General features: G+C 42.3%; 1 protein-coding gene across 6 annotated transcripts in view; it reads right to left on the bottom strand.

The window, feature by feature from the left end:
• Wwox (WW domain containing oxidoreductase) overlaps nucleotides 1–14,658 on the bottom strand; it is a 1,097,314-nt gene that overhangs the window by 802,273 nt on the left and 280,383 nt on the right. For all 6 annotated transcript variants that reach the window (XM_045140876.1, XM_045140880.1, XM_045140889.1 and 3 more), the window contains exon 6: nucleotides 7,699–7,787. In XM_045140876.1, the coding sequence (XP_044996811.1) occupies nucleotides 7,699–7,787 (89 nt within the window). The remainder of the gene's footprint in view (nucleotides 1–7,698; nucleotides 7,788–14,658) is intronic.

Here is a 14,658-nt window from a genome sequence, read left to right as displayed (position 1 = left end):
GATGCAGAGCCCCACCTTTTCATGTTGATGAAAGCCCTTAAGAGATGCACCCTTTTTCTCTAATTATATCTCACTAATTCACATTGATCTTCCTCTGTTTAAGGTCAATTTTTTTCTTTCTTTTCTTTTCTTTTCTTTTCTTTTCTTTTCTTTTCTTTTCTTTTCTTTTCTTTTCTTTTCTTTTCTTTTCTTTATTTTTTGGTTTTCTGAGGTAGGGTCTCACTCTGGCCCAGGCTGACCTGGAATTCACTATGTAGTCTCAGGGAGGCCTCAAACTCACAGCAATCCTCCTACCTCTGCATCCCGAGTGTTGGGATTAAAGGCGTGTGCCACCACGCCTGGCTAAGGTCAATTTATTTTTACCTCATAACACTAAATATTCCCTTAAAAACCTCTCAGGTTATATCAAAATCAAGATAAAAGACAAGTGCATGCTAGCAACACACATGAGTGAGGTGGTGAGAAGTATCTGGTGACATCTCCCCAGAGATTCCACACACAAAAAAGTGATCATCCACTTTACAAAGATTTGTAAAGTGAGGCCCAGAAATGGTAAGTAGTTTTACCAGAACCACTGGGCTAACAGTAAGTGGTCTAGATGAAATTTAGACCTGGGTTCAGTTGACCCCTCAAATCTGCTATTTCCACTAAAAGAACAGCTGTGGATTAGTGTCTGAGAGTTAGCATATTGTGGTTCAAGGGAAATCTGGCCACTAATTGTTTTGTCAATAAAGTTTTATTGGAACATACTGTCTATGATTTTTTTTTTTTTTTTTGCCAAGAAAGTTTTATTGGGACTGGTTCCTATGGCTGCTTCCATAATACAATGGCAGAGCTGAGTATTTATAATAATCTTGGGCCTTAAAGTTTGAGATATTTACTCTCTGGACCTTGAAAGAAAGTAAGACTGACTTTTACCCCACACATCAGCTTTTTTGTTTAACCACAGATGATCATATAATCTACTGTAGAGATATTTTAATTATATTAAACAATTCAATGCTTACAAAGTTAAGCATCAAAATGCAAAGAACTTACTTATAAGGGAAGCACTCTTTCCTGATATTTCTAGATATACTAAATGTTTCATAGTGCTGGAGAGACTGGTCAAGAGTTAACGGTACTTGATTCCAAAACCTGATGGTGTGAGTTCATTTCCCCAGTACTCACATGAGGCTAGATGCACAAGAGTTCATTTACAGTGGTAAGAGGCACTAACTCAGCCATTCTCATTCTCTCTGTCTCTCTACTTAAAAATAAACAATAAAAATGAAAACATTGGTAAATGTCTCATATAATAAAAAATATGATTTTCAAAATAACTTAGTATAAAAAAATATAGTGGGGCTGGAAAAATGGCTCAGTGGTTAAAGGAGATTGTTTGCAAAGCCTGACAGCTGAGTTCAAATCCCCAATGCCCATATAATGCCAAAAGTGCAAAGTGAATTCCTTTGCAGTGGCAGAAGGCCCTGGCCTCCATATTCACTCTCTCTATCTTGCTCTGACCCCTCTCAAATACATAAATAAAACATTAAAACATATAGAGTGGGAAAATAATTAAGTGGTAAGCCTCTTAAAATTTCTCTGAAAAAATCATAATACAGTTCTAAATTTAAAACATTCATTACAGTGTATGGTTAAAAACTGCCTCTGAGCTGGGTGTGGTGGTGCACGCCTTTAATCGCAGCACTGGGAGGTAGAGTATCGCCATGAGTTTGTGGCCACTCTGAGACTACATAGTAAATTCCAGGTCAGTCAGCCTGGGTGAAACCATATCTCAAAACACACACACACACACACACACACACACACACACACACACACACACACACAAATCTGCCTCTGTACTTTCTTTTCTTTTACTTTTTTTTTCTTTTACTTTTCATACTGTTCAGAAGAGTTAAGCAACATGATCCCCAGTAGGCAAACCCAAACAAGATTCTCATGTTGAGCAAAGACTGACGCAAAAATGTTGGCTGAAACATTATTCTTAAAACTGAACGAGGGAGAAAAAGAGATCAATCTGTAATTTACACACTGGTCTTCAGAGCAATTTATCCTTCAAAATTTGGGGTTTATTTATAATTTATAGCCCACCCACTTCCATAGAAGGATTGAAGACAGCAAGCTATGGAATATGAATCCAAGAATATTATATCTGGGGTTAGTGGGCTCAAGCTCTGAAAGCAATTTAGTAGACAGTGAAAACAAATAACTTTGCTAAAGATTTTTCTCCCCAAAAGTTTAATAAATAAAGGATTGAAAACTTTTAACAAAAAAAAAGAACCCACTATTCAATCTGGTTTTCTTAGTGAAATGAAGCCTAATTTCTTTCAATTATACTAGAGACAGAAAGTTGAGAAAAGAAATAGAAACCAATGATGAAAAATGTTCTAGACTCCTTCAGAATTGTATAACTATGTTAATATAAATTTCCTATCAATTTCAATTAATTTCTAAGACAAATCAGAGCCAATGGCCAATGAGAGCTGACTAGCAACTGGAATCTAAGCAGAGTCCATGTTCTCTTTAGGTACAGTCCTCAACTTTTCAAGCTGTACGATTGAAATCCAACTATGTACTTTATTGGCAGCTATGTAACTCTATGGAAGAGAAAGATGTATTGATGCAACACCTCTTTCCTGCAGCTGTTGAAATATTTTAGGGAGTATTCCAAATGTAGACACTAATAAACTAAGCAGCTACAATCAGGGACAAAAATATGAAAAAAAAATTCACAAACAATATACTATAGTTTCCTCTTCTGTCGCAGAGGAGCTCAATGACTGCTTTAAGTGACTAGAAAGGCTGCACTCCCCCTTCATTGATCACACCCTGATGGATGTCCCTGCTTGCCAGGCACTGTGGAATCTGGCTCTTTTCCAGAATCCCAGCTTAAACAAAAATATTCTTCAAAGTGCAGTTTGGTGGGGACTTACCACAGTCTTTGGTTTAGAACTTTCCAGTAATGCCCAGAATAATTCAACCTGAGACACGCTGGCTAACCACCATGGCCACTAACTCTGGGGAGAATGATGTAGAAGGAGCCCAAGGTTCCTCGTCTGACCACCCAGAAGAGCGAGTAGAGAGTAACAGAAGAAACGAATGAAAAGGGACACAGACACAGGAGTGGGCAGGGAAGGATGGACAGGGCCATATCAAGACTGGTTGCAGCAGACATATGTCTCTGTGTGTTGGACATGTCATGCATCACTCACAAAGTGTCCCGAACAGCTTCTGGTGCCAGCAACTCTGCAACAGGACACCAATGAGAGGAACGGATGTGCTCAATGACAGCAAAGAGACTCATAAGTAAAGTTAGCTTCACAGAAATCTCTAAATGATCCTTCAACAAGTACGTTCATTTAAAATGTGCTTTCTGTTGCATGTGTACGTGTGGTGTGCATGTGTGAATACGTGAGTTCATTTGTATGAGCACACATATGTGTGGGTACAGTGTATGTATGTGTCTGCAAGTATGTGGAGGCCAGAAGTAGACACTGGGTATGTTCTTTGTTTTCTCCACTAATAGCTCTCACTTGAATGCAGGGCTTAGCCATTCTTCTTGTCTGGCTGGCATGTTTGCTCCAGAGATCCTTTCTCTCCACCCCCTGAGCTCTGGGATTACTGGCTGAGGATCCCAACTCTGGCCCCTATAGATTAAAATGCATTGACTTTATTTGAATTATCATGTAAAAAATTAAGGCAAACAAAAGGGAAAGAGGGGACTGGTGGGATGGCTTAGCGGTTAAGGCATTTGCCTGCAAAGCCAAAGGACCCAGGTTCGATTCCCCAGGACCCATGTTAGCCAGATGCACAAAGGGGCACACGCATCTAGAGTTTGTCTGCAGTAGTGGAGGCCCTGGCATACCCATTCTTTCTCTCTCTCTCTCCCTTTTTCTCTGTCAAATAAGTAAAAAATAAATATTAAAAAAAAGGAAAAGAGGAAAGAATGGAAGGAGGAATGAGAAAATGTGAGAAAGGAACAGGAGAAGGGTGGGGGGAGGAAGAAAGAAGGGAAAATGGGAGGGAGGGGGTACATGTTATTTTTCTAAAGCATTAAGCATGGTGTTTTTGCAATGCTGGGAGGGAGACCCAGGGCCTTGTGCATGTTAGTCACTGAGCTACATGCCCAACCTTTAAGTTGTTTTTTCTTTACTATTTTATTTATTTATTTGGGGGAGAGAGAGAGAGAGAGGGAGAGAGGGAGGGAGAGAGAGAGAGAGAAATAGAGAATGGATATGCCAGAAACTCTAGCCACTACAAAAGAACTCCAGAGGCATACATCACCTTGTGCAGCTGGCTTGTATGGGTACTGGGGAATCAAACCTGGGTCTTTAGGCTTTGCAGGCAAGCACCTTAACCGTTAAGCATTCTCTCCAGCCCTTAACTTGATTTTAAGGCATGGAATTTGGGAGTAATTTGTAACTCAGAAATATAAAACCAATAAAGAACTACATGCTAGAAAACATACAAGGTGTCACAGGTTCTGGATTCAGACAAATTAGGTCCAGATTCTTGATCTACCACTTGCTAAATGTGGGAAAACAAATTAGTCTTTCTTGTTTCAACCTTTCTTTTGGTAAACAGAGGTGATAATGGCAAATATCTAGGGTTATTGTAAGGAAGCAAAATTGAAAATAAATGCATAAGAATTTAGAACATTGCCTTTCATGAAGTAAACAAAACACTGGCTGGCACCTGCTGCTTATGCCATTGGGATCAGCATTGCACATTCTGTAACAGCACTCTCCTCCCCAGCCCACCCTCCGAAACCAGGAAGATCTCCCTGGACAGGACCATACATCTCTTGGTAGGCAGGCAGAAGAGGGTCACTCCACCGCACATATGAGGGGCTGAGCTTGCACCAGGGTTTGCATGAGTAACCATTTCTCTCAGCCCCAGATGATGCAATACACTGCCCACCACCCTAACTGGAGGTTTCACAGAGCTGAGGACTCTGGCATGTTTCGTGCACTGGCTCTGAAACGGCATTAAATACATCGTCCATATGGAATTTACAGTAAAGGGTTTTTCCCTTCTTCAGTCCAACAGCCAAAAAGAAATTGGCTCTGACCTGGCAGCCTTTCTTTTATTTGTCATTATGTTTTACACGCAAGAAAATTTTAATGTCTGAAGATGGGAGGTGATGATAAGACTAGAGTTACACGTGTTTTTCTGGCAGCCTGGTCATCAGCACTTAAATTCACTTCTGACAGTTTTCTGAGTCTAAAGAGTGTGAGTACTAAACCGTCGTTTGCCTTTCCAGAGGGAGGTTTCAATATTGGCAGTAGGTCAGGAGTAAAATCACTTGCTTTTTTATGCATGTTTTTGCCACCACAATATTTCTCATACTTTTCAGAGACAAAACGGAGTACTGCAAGGGGTTCTTTCTAACAGGAAACCTGAGTCCTAACCTACAAATATAAAAGTTTCAAGTCCTAGACTAAAATCTAGGATTGGGACAAAATGGGCAATCTGCTTCCTCCAAGGATTTGGACATAGTGATTAAAAGAGGATCTTCAGTTTGATGACTTCCAACCTAGTTAATGGTTAAAAACTAATGGCCCCATTCAGTTGTGGAAGACAATGCTATTAGGTAACAGGTGGCTTGTCTCAGCAAAGTGCTCAACATCGAAAGCAGGCTGATGTAGAAAGCACAGGATCTAACCCAAGCAGTGGAAACCAGGGAAGGAACAGGACTAAGAATGGACTAAAATCGCACCTGTGACACCAGCTGCCATGTGACCCCGTGAAAGTCATTGGTTTTCTCTGACACTCAGTTTCCATCCCCTTTACAATGAAAGGCAGTAGTACTTGGTGGGTGAGAGGGAATCCTGGCCACATAGGGTCTCAACCTCTCTATTTACCAAGAGGCAATAGATAAATTTCCTATCCTTTCTAATCTGCCTCCTTTTTCTCATCTTTATAGTGCAGACAGCCATTTCCACCATGAAAGAGTGCTTGGGGAATTAAGGCAGAAAGTTTGTGCAAAATATTCCAAGTGTGTGTCCCTTGTGGAGCCCCAGACAAATAAGCTACTACTTCTGCTGCTGACGATTGGGATGTTCCCTCACCCACTGAAGACATTCAGTTGAGGAGTCAGACGTTATTAATAAAATGTTGCTTGTTGACAGCTACTACTGTGGCCTGTTTGGGGTTAACTTGCCAGGCACTGGTGCCCAGTGTCCATCCAGAACCTAGAAGAACACCTGGAGCTTGGAGACACTCACTGATTGTGTGCTAAGAGACACAAATGAACAACTGCTATATAATCTGCAGCTGTGCACAGTCTTGACCCCTCTGGAAGCCCTGGCACAGTACTGGAAAGGGTACACAGTAGGACTCATGGACCTGCTGGGGAAGGAGAGATCTGGCTATATGACTTAGAAAAAGGATTCAGGCCACTTGCTTGCTCAGGGCCTTAAAGTTCAAATATTGTAGGCTGAGGAGATGGCTCAGTTGGTAAACTGAATCCATACACATGAAGAACCTGAGTTCAGATTCTCTAGCACTCAAGTAAAGGCATAATGTGGTAGTCTATGATCTCAGGCCTTAGGAGGCAAATCCCTAGGAAATCTCTTTAGCTACTGTAGCCAAATCAGTGAGTTCTAGCTTCAATGAGAGACCCTATCTCAAAGAATAAGGGGAGAGTGATTGATGAAGATATCCAGTGTTGAGCTCTAACCTCCACAGGCACACAAGGGTATGCGCTTCTGATAGACACATGTACACTCACATACAAACCCATATACACACATGCACACTCTCACACAAAAGTTCAAATATTGTGATAGTATAAAAGAACAGAGACCAGATCCCTGAAAACCCCATGGGGTCGGCAATTGAACACCTAGTTTAAGACCCATTTCCTTGCACCCACCATTTGCTTGGAGAACTTGAAGCCCAGCGTTCCTGATACCGCCCTGCCAGAGCCCCCACCACTCAGCCCGGTATGCTGCTTCTGCTTGCCTAATGACTTTGCTCTTGGCATCACCTGGACTATGACTAACCTAGTCCATGTGCTTCAATTACCTCACTAAAAATAAATAAATAAAGTCCCTTATTAGCAAAACAGAAACCACTATGTGAGATGAGAAGTCAGCATTGTTTGCCCTATAGATAGACGAGGCAGCCACAAACACTTGGAACCAAAATACTATAATTACAATCTAGTCAGCTATGACCATTTTCCTTAGTGTGAGGTCTGACTCTCTACTCACTCCCCCCTTTTCTTCTCTTTGCTTCTCTGCTCCATTTCACTTCTCTTTCCCCTCCCTTTCTGTACAGAAAAAGGAAGCTGGTTGTGAAGACATCAATGTGTAAAAAACCCTAAGAGAGGCTACTTGTTTTTGGATGCCATTAAAGTATTCCTTTCTTGGATTCATAGAGGCAATAAGAACATATCTATAACAGGATGCATCTCACACCTGTCTTAGCTTTTTAAAAAGAGTGCTTTTGTTGGGGGGGGGGGTTGGGAGGGTCTGAGACACTGTCATTAGATTGATGACATCTCATAATGAGGGTGACTCAGAGTCAAGAAAATACATTCCACCTTAACAGGGCCAATATAAATGAACCTTGTGTTGGGATGCCAAGACAACACCACAGCTTTGCATTCTCCCAGTAGTGTTCATCTGATAAAGACATTACAATAGCAAGGAATTATGGTCTACAATCCTGCACCAGAACACTCACATATTCTTGGCCTTGAACGCTTCAGCAAAATGCTGCACGCTACGGAGCAAAGCGAGGTCCAGGGTCATTGCTTCTACCTTGGCTTTGTGCTGGAATGAGAGAAAATAAAAAGAAATGATAAATAACAGCAAGTTTAGTTCATGGTATCAAGTTACAGTAAATGTGCTATGGAACATGTCGGAATTCCCCTGTTTAATATTAGACGCCCGAAGAGCATATAAATCATCGAAATGAATGGAAGAACAGGCTGTTACTGCCAAGTTTGGGGAGCATGTGAGTCTGGGACTTTGCTAAATCTACAGGCTGGGTGTTGTGCTAGGTTTCATTCAGCACACAGAAGAGGCAGGCTCCAAGGAGTTGTCTGGTTCAAGTTAGCTTGCCTCAGTCTGTGTTTCAAGTTGCTCTGTGGATGGGATGCACCAAAACCAGACCAGGCATAATGCAATGAACAAAACATTCACATCAAAAGTGTCCACTCGGGTCCTGAAATGTTTTCAGTGGGCCCAGGAAGCATACATCAAAAATTCAAGACAACTTAGCCAGGTATGGTAATCCTAGCACTCAGGAGGCTGAGGCAAGTGGATCATGAATTTGAGGCCCGTCAAAGCCCTATAACGAGTTCCAGCTAGCTTGGGCTACATAGTGAGACCCTGTCCTAGCCCCTTAAAAAATCGGAGATAGGGCTGGAGAGATGGCTTTGCAGTAAAGATGCTTGCCTGCAAAGCCTAAGGACTCATGTTTAACTCTCCAGGTCCCATGTAAACCATACGCACAGTGACACAGGTGTCACACATGCACACAAGGGGGCACGTGAGTCTGGAGTTTGATTGCAGTGGCTGGAGGCCCTGGTACACCAATTCATCCCCACCCCTCCATTTGACCAAAAAAAAAAAAAAAAAAAAAAAAAAGACCCCGGTTTGAGGCTCGATTTCCTCAGGACCCACGTTAGCCAGATGCACAAGGGGGCGCACGTGTCTGGAGTTCATTTGCTGTGGCTGGAGGCCCTGGCTCACCCATTCTCTTTCTCTCTCTCTCTCTGCCTCTTTCTCTGTCTCCTTTAAATAAATAAATAAAAATAAACAAACAAACAAGAAAAAACCAAAGTACAAAAGCAAACAAGACTCATGTCTATCCATAGCCCCCGATTCACCTGGATCCCCAGAAGTCCCTGGTGAGTAACATACAAAATACAGACAGGTGGGGCGTGTTGATCATAATAATGATGGGGATGGCAGCTACTGTCTATTCAGCATCTACCACAGGTGTGGCATTTTCACACACCATCTCTTTTAGCCCTCCATAGCAACTGAATGACAGACAATATTCCCCCCACACTTTACAGGGTAGTGTCTTAAAAGGAGCCACAGAGCAAAGAGGGGGAAGAACTGACCACAAAGTGATCTGACTTCAAATTCAAGTCCTTTTCTGGCAAGAAGCCAGAGCTGAAGAGGTCAGAATTCAATGCAGTCAAGTCCCACTGGACATGGTCCTTGTAACAGGATTCTGGAACAAGAGGCTTCAGGGCTGTTCTGACTTGCCTTGCTTTTATGGAGCACTCTGAACTTTGACATCTGGATGGGCTCTGAAGTATAAGATTAACTACTACCCCTTCATAGACCTACCTCCACCAAGAATGTCCAGGGCTGCCTTCCTGTTCAGGTACAAAAAGCTCCATGAAACAAATGGTTAACTTGGGAATTCTTGTCTAGACTGTGACACACATGGAAGACTAAGGAGAAGAGCAGAATCCATCTAATGCTGGGAAAGGAACCCAAGTGGCCCTGCTGAGAATGTCCCCTGCCCCTCACTGGTGTGCTATACTAGGATGTGTGGAGCATCTTCAGCTCATCTTGGCTGCCTCTATCCTGGGCTTTGAGCCAAGTCCTGAGCCTTGAAGCATAAACCTCAGCCAGCAGCTATGAAAAGCATACTGGCTTTAGATAATATAATATTGCTGAGCTTCAGTTTCCATATTTGAAAAAGATTAATAGTAACTAACACTTCATAATTACTGACTGAGTTGTTGTATTCTTAAAATCCTAGAATAGAGAGGATAGGTAACACACTCAGCTAGGAGACAAGATGACTCCCAGGTCAACTCCTGGCCCTGATGCCACGTGGCAAACAGCTGTTTGCATGAGCTGCAGTACCACACAATATGAAGTGCAATCTGAATAATGTCCAGAGGTTCTCCCCGAAGAGCCCAGCCTTTCAGGTCACTGACACAAGGTCTTGGAGGATCCAGGTCATGGTGAATAAGAGATCCCAGCTTTAGGGAAAGGTCCTATAAAGTGTTTAAATGGCTTCCAAATCCAACAGCATCTGAGAAGCTCCAGCAAAACAAGCCTTTGGAGATGGAAATAGTGGTCTTGGGTGACAATGGTAGATGCTAAAATGTGTAGAATCCAGGAAAGGGGGAAGTAGCATCAAACCAATATTGATAGTTTCCTTCAGACAGGGAATCATGCAGCTGGATGAGCCAAACACTGTGAGACCACAGCCCCATCCTACGAAAAAGGAAACAGAGCCAAGCATAGTAATCCATGCCTGTGCCTGGCACTTGAGAGGTAGAGGCAAGATGATCAAGAGTCAGTGTCAGAATTGGTTACATATTTAGTTCAAGGCCAAAAAGAAGACAAATTACATGACACATGAAGGCAATTTGGTGAGGTCACACATGTGTGTAAAGGGTTGGTGGCCTCCAAATGTTAAGCCAACCCTACATTGTTTTTCTGTTCAAGTAACCAATACCTATCTGAAAGGTAGTAATCTTGTTGGAATGTAAAATTTGTTGATTGTTACCTTTTATTCTGACAAAAGATCCTTGTGCATAGTAAATATTTATGTATTTCATCTGATGTTCAAGACAAGCAGATAAAGTGCCCCTCTCTACCTCCTTCTCTCCTGGTACTCATATCAGCTCACCTGAAGCAAGGCACCCACAACATATACAGATTCCTACAGAAATGGAAACACATCTCAAAGGGAATATCAGGTATTCATTATGCTATGGAGAGGGTGGTAAGGAGATTGTTCCTCTTTGCCAAGCCTCTATGGAAACCCTAAAGGCTATGCATGTTCCACATTATGAAAATGTATGTACATATTTTCCCCATACAATTGTCAGAATATTCCCAGATGGTGACCCCAAAGCAATATTCCAACAAAAATGATAGCATGGCCAAGTGACCCAGACATACTTCTATGTATGTAAGTTACAATTGGTAAGCTGTATTCACGATCCCCCTCTTTCACTTCAAAATACAGACCTGCCACCACCAATAAGAACAAAATCAGAATATACATACCCAGGAGGAACAAGGGGTCACAAGTCATCAAGTAGTTCAACAGACTAATCCACAAGCCATGGGTGACTAGGCTCCAGGGGATAGTAATCCAAGTCCACACACCATTAGTCAGAGAATTCTGCTGTCCTGGGTATAAGGTTTCTTTTTTTCTACTACCAACCCTGAGAAATCCAAAGGAACTGTGTACAACACAGTCAAGTGCAGGGGAAGCAAAATGATGCTTTTGGAATTAGGATAGGTGTGGTATGGTGTGGTGGTGGTGGTGGTGGTGGTGGTGTGTGTGCTGGGGAGGGGACCTGATCTTGGACTATCCTCTATGGGAATGGAATGGTTGAAGGATCACAAACAGATCTCATTTCGGACAGGGGAAGTGTGGACTGTTAGGTGAAGGAGGATAAGAGATTTGCCTCGCAGAGACTGATGTGTGACTGGCCAAAATTCACTGTCTCAGTTCATCATAAGAACTTTTATTTGGAAGAAGTGACAGACTCATAAGAAGAGGTCAAAATGGTACACAAAGCCTCACACACCCATCATCCAGTTCCCCTAAAATAGTAACATACTACCTATGCATTGTACATTATCAAAACCTGGAAATCTCAACATAGGCACATGTGGCGGTTAATGCTTCCAACCCAACAGGATTTAGAAACAGACTTCTGGATGTGTCTGTGAGGGAGTTTCTAGGTTAGGTTTACTGAGGTATGAAGACCAGCCCTTAACAGACCATGGCACCACTCAATAAGCTGAGAGTCCAGGACTATAAACAGGAGAAAGCTGAGCACCAGAATTCTCCTGTCTACTTGTTGACCATGGATGCAAAGTGACAGCTGCCTAAAGCTCCTAACACAGGCTTTCTCTTCTATGATGAACCATAAACCCCCAAACTGTGAGCCAAAACAAACCCTTCCTTCCTTAACTTGCTTTTGTGCAGTATTTGTGGCAGCAGAGGGGAGAGTAGCTGATACATCACACTACCATTTCTCAGACTACAGGCAGTACTGGGGTTTTACCAATTTCGAGAAGTATTCATTTTCTTATTTATGTTTGGTATATCTTTGTACCTAATGTTATGACATTTTGTCACATGTACAGATCTGTCACTGCCCAAAGAGTCCTTGAGATGCCACATGTTACTAATTACATTCCCTTCCCCATGTTATGAAAGCTGTCACTGTCATAGATGGTGGAGGCTACTGCTCACAACAGAACTGCTCCATCACCAAAAGAACCCCAAAATAAAACACACACACACACCACATGGGTTTTACTATGAGTTGTTTGAATTGGTAGATGCCATCTGGTACATGAAAAGCCTATGTCTTATTCAGCCACAGCCTGATCTCTACTTTGGAAAAAACAAACAAAATTACCTTCAGCAACTTGGAATGACCAACAAAATGTGGCCCAAATTCCTTAGCACAGCCAGCAGTATCAGTCAAGGTATGCTTCAGTAAGAAACAGTCCCCAAATCTCTATGTCATAAAACAACTCAGAACTATTACTCCTCATTCTTCATGTTCAAACCAGATGAGTTCAATACAAACAGGTGGTCCCATGCCTCTGGTTAGCCACATGTCCAGCAGGCAGAGCCTTCTCCATCTGTAACAACAGTAGCCTCCACCATCTATGACAGTAGCAGTATCCCTTGACAGTGACAGCCTCCATACCGTGTGGAAGAAAATGCAATTCGTTGCATGTGGTTATCTCACAGGGCTTCATTGGGCAGTGGCAAATGTTTCTAGTCATTTCATTGGCAGAGAAAGTCATGTAGATAGGACTAGATTCAAAAAGGTACAAAACTCCGTGTGCCCAGAAGGAAGAGATCTGAAAACACACTGCTTAGGACAGTAGTCACTAACACATAGCCCACATTGAGCTGCCCAACTTTTTTTCAGATTGCTTCTTGCTGAAATTTTACATAAATTCCAGAAAAAAAAAAACATTAGAAAACATAGACAAATGTAAACCTACAAAGCCAGCTCCTAGATCCAGGTTTGATGTACACCTATAACGCAAATGTTATAGGTGTTATAGCGAGGCTGGGGCAAGACAAGCAAAAGTACAGGTGAGACTGGGTCTTGTGAGTTAAGGATGGGAGGGAGGAAAAGAAAGAGAGGCGGGAGGGAAGAAGTTAGCCTTCCACATATTCCCTTCTTTTTCCTGTTTATTTATCCTTCTGCCTACCCATTCATTCATCTAATAACACCAGGACACAAGCTTACCATCTCAGATAAAATAGAGATATTAATTTATTTTTAATTACATGCACAGCTGCTCCTAATGAGCATGTTAAGACTGATCCTCCCAGGAGGCATCCCACACTGTTAGGTAGCTGGAAAGCCCACCTGCACCTGACGTACAGGGCTCAACCACAGAGGTCATTCCAGAGCCCATGTCCTCTTCTGTCATCTTATTGGGATGCAGACACAGTCATTGGTGGCATGGTGTGCAGATACCTTCAGAACTCCAAGTCTTCTGGGTCTGGCTGCTATGATGTCTGAGAACCTGCCTTACTGATTCAATAGTCTGCACAGGAAGAGGCAAAGGGGCTGCTGATGGATGTTTTGCCATATGATCTCTGGGACCATTTCATAGCTATAAATTAGCCAAGTGTGACTCAGATGTGATACCACTTAAAACCAGAAGGGCCGTTTGGGGATCAGCATGTGAAGTACATCATCATCACCCCCTTCAGGATGTGCTATGACAGGCTTCACTCTTCACCATAGCACTAAATGGGCCCTCACTGGCCAATGATAACAATGTATAAGCCCAGGCTTCATGGTACCTATTGACGACTACAATAATGCAAGAGGCAGTAGTACTAGTTACCCATGTCACAAAGGAGCTAACAGCCTTTAGAGCTATCACAAGATTTCACCCACAGTAACTAAAGCAGAGCCACAATCCACACTATGTTCTGATTTTTTTTAAAAAAAAATTATTTATTTTTATTTATTTATTTTAAAGCAACAGACAGAGAGAAGGAGGCAGAGAGAGAATGGGCGGTCCAGGGACCCCAGCCACTACAAATGAACTCCAGATGTGTGTGCCCCCTTGTGCATCTGGCTTTCATGGGTCCGGGGAGGAATCGAGCCTCAAACCAGGGTCCTTAGGCTTCCCAGGTAAGCGCTTAACTGCTAAGCCACCTCTCCAGTCCCTATATTCTGATTTTTATCCAATGCTCCTCCATATTCTACAATACCTCTCCTCTGGCCCATCATCCTTCCATGCCCCTCAGAGATACTCATAGCAACTGAAGCCAAACCTGGCAGACCATAAGATCTGCTTTGCCTCATGGACAAGAATCATGCTAGCCATCAATAAGAGAAACAACCTTCACCAGAGTAAATTCTTTCATTTTCTAGCCCAATTACTAAAGGTAAAATGCATTTCCACAGAGTCCATTTCCTTTACTTCTCTACCATTGCAACAACACCAGCATATTTACATTCTGCTAACTGATACTGTGAGGACAAAAAAGTAATATTCCATCAACTACAATCTTAGAAGATAAAATGTAAATGATTCCAGTATGCTGGACATGTACCTCATGCTTGTAATTCCAGAACTGATGAAGCTAAGGCAGGCAGATTGTCATAAGTTGGAGATCATCCTGGTCTACATACTGAGACCATGTCTCAAAAGA

This window comes from Jaculus jaculus, chromosome 1, assembly GCF_020740685.1.
Source record: "Jaculus jaculus isolate mJacJac1 chromosome 1, mJacJac1.mat.Y.cur, whole genome shotgun sequence".
In the NCBI taxonomy this organism is placed as follows: Eukaryota; Metazoa; Chordata; class Mammalia; order Rodentia; family Dipodidae; genus Jaculus; species Jaculus jaculus.
This window is presented reverse-complemented; position numbering and strand designations above follow the sequence as displayed.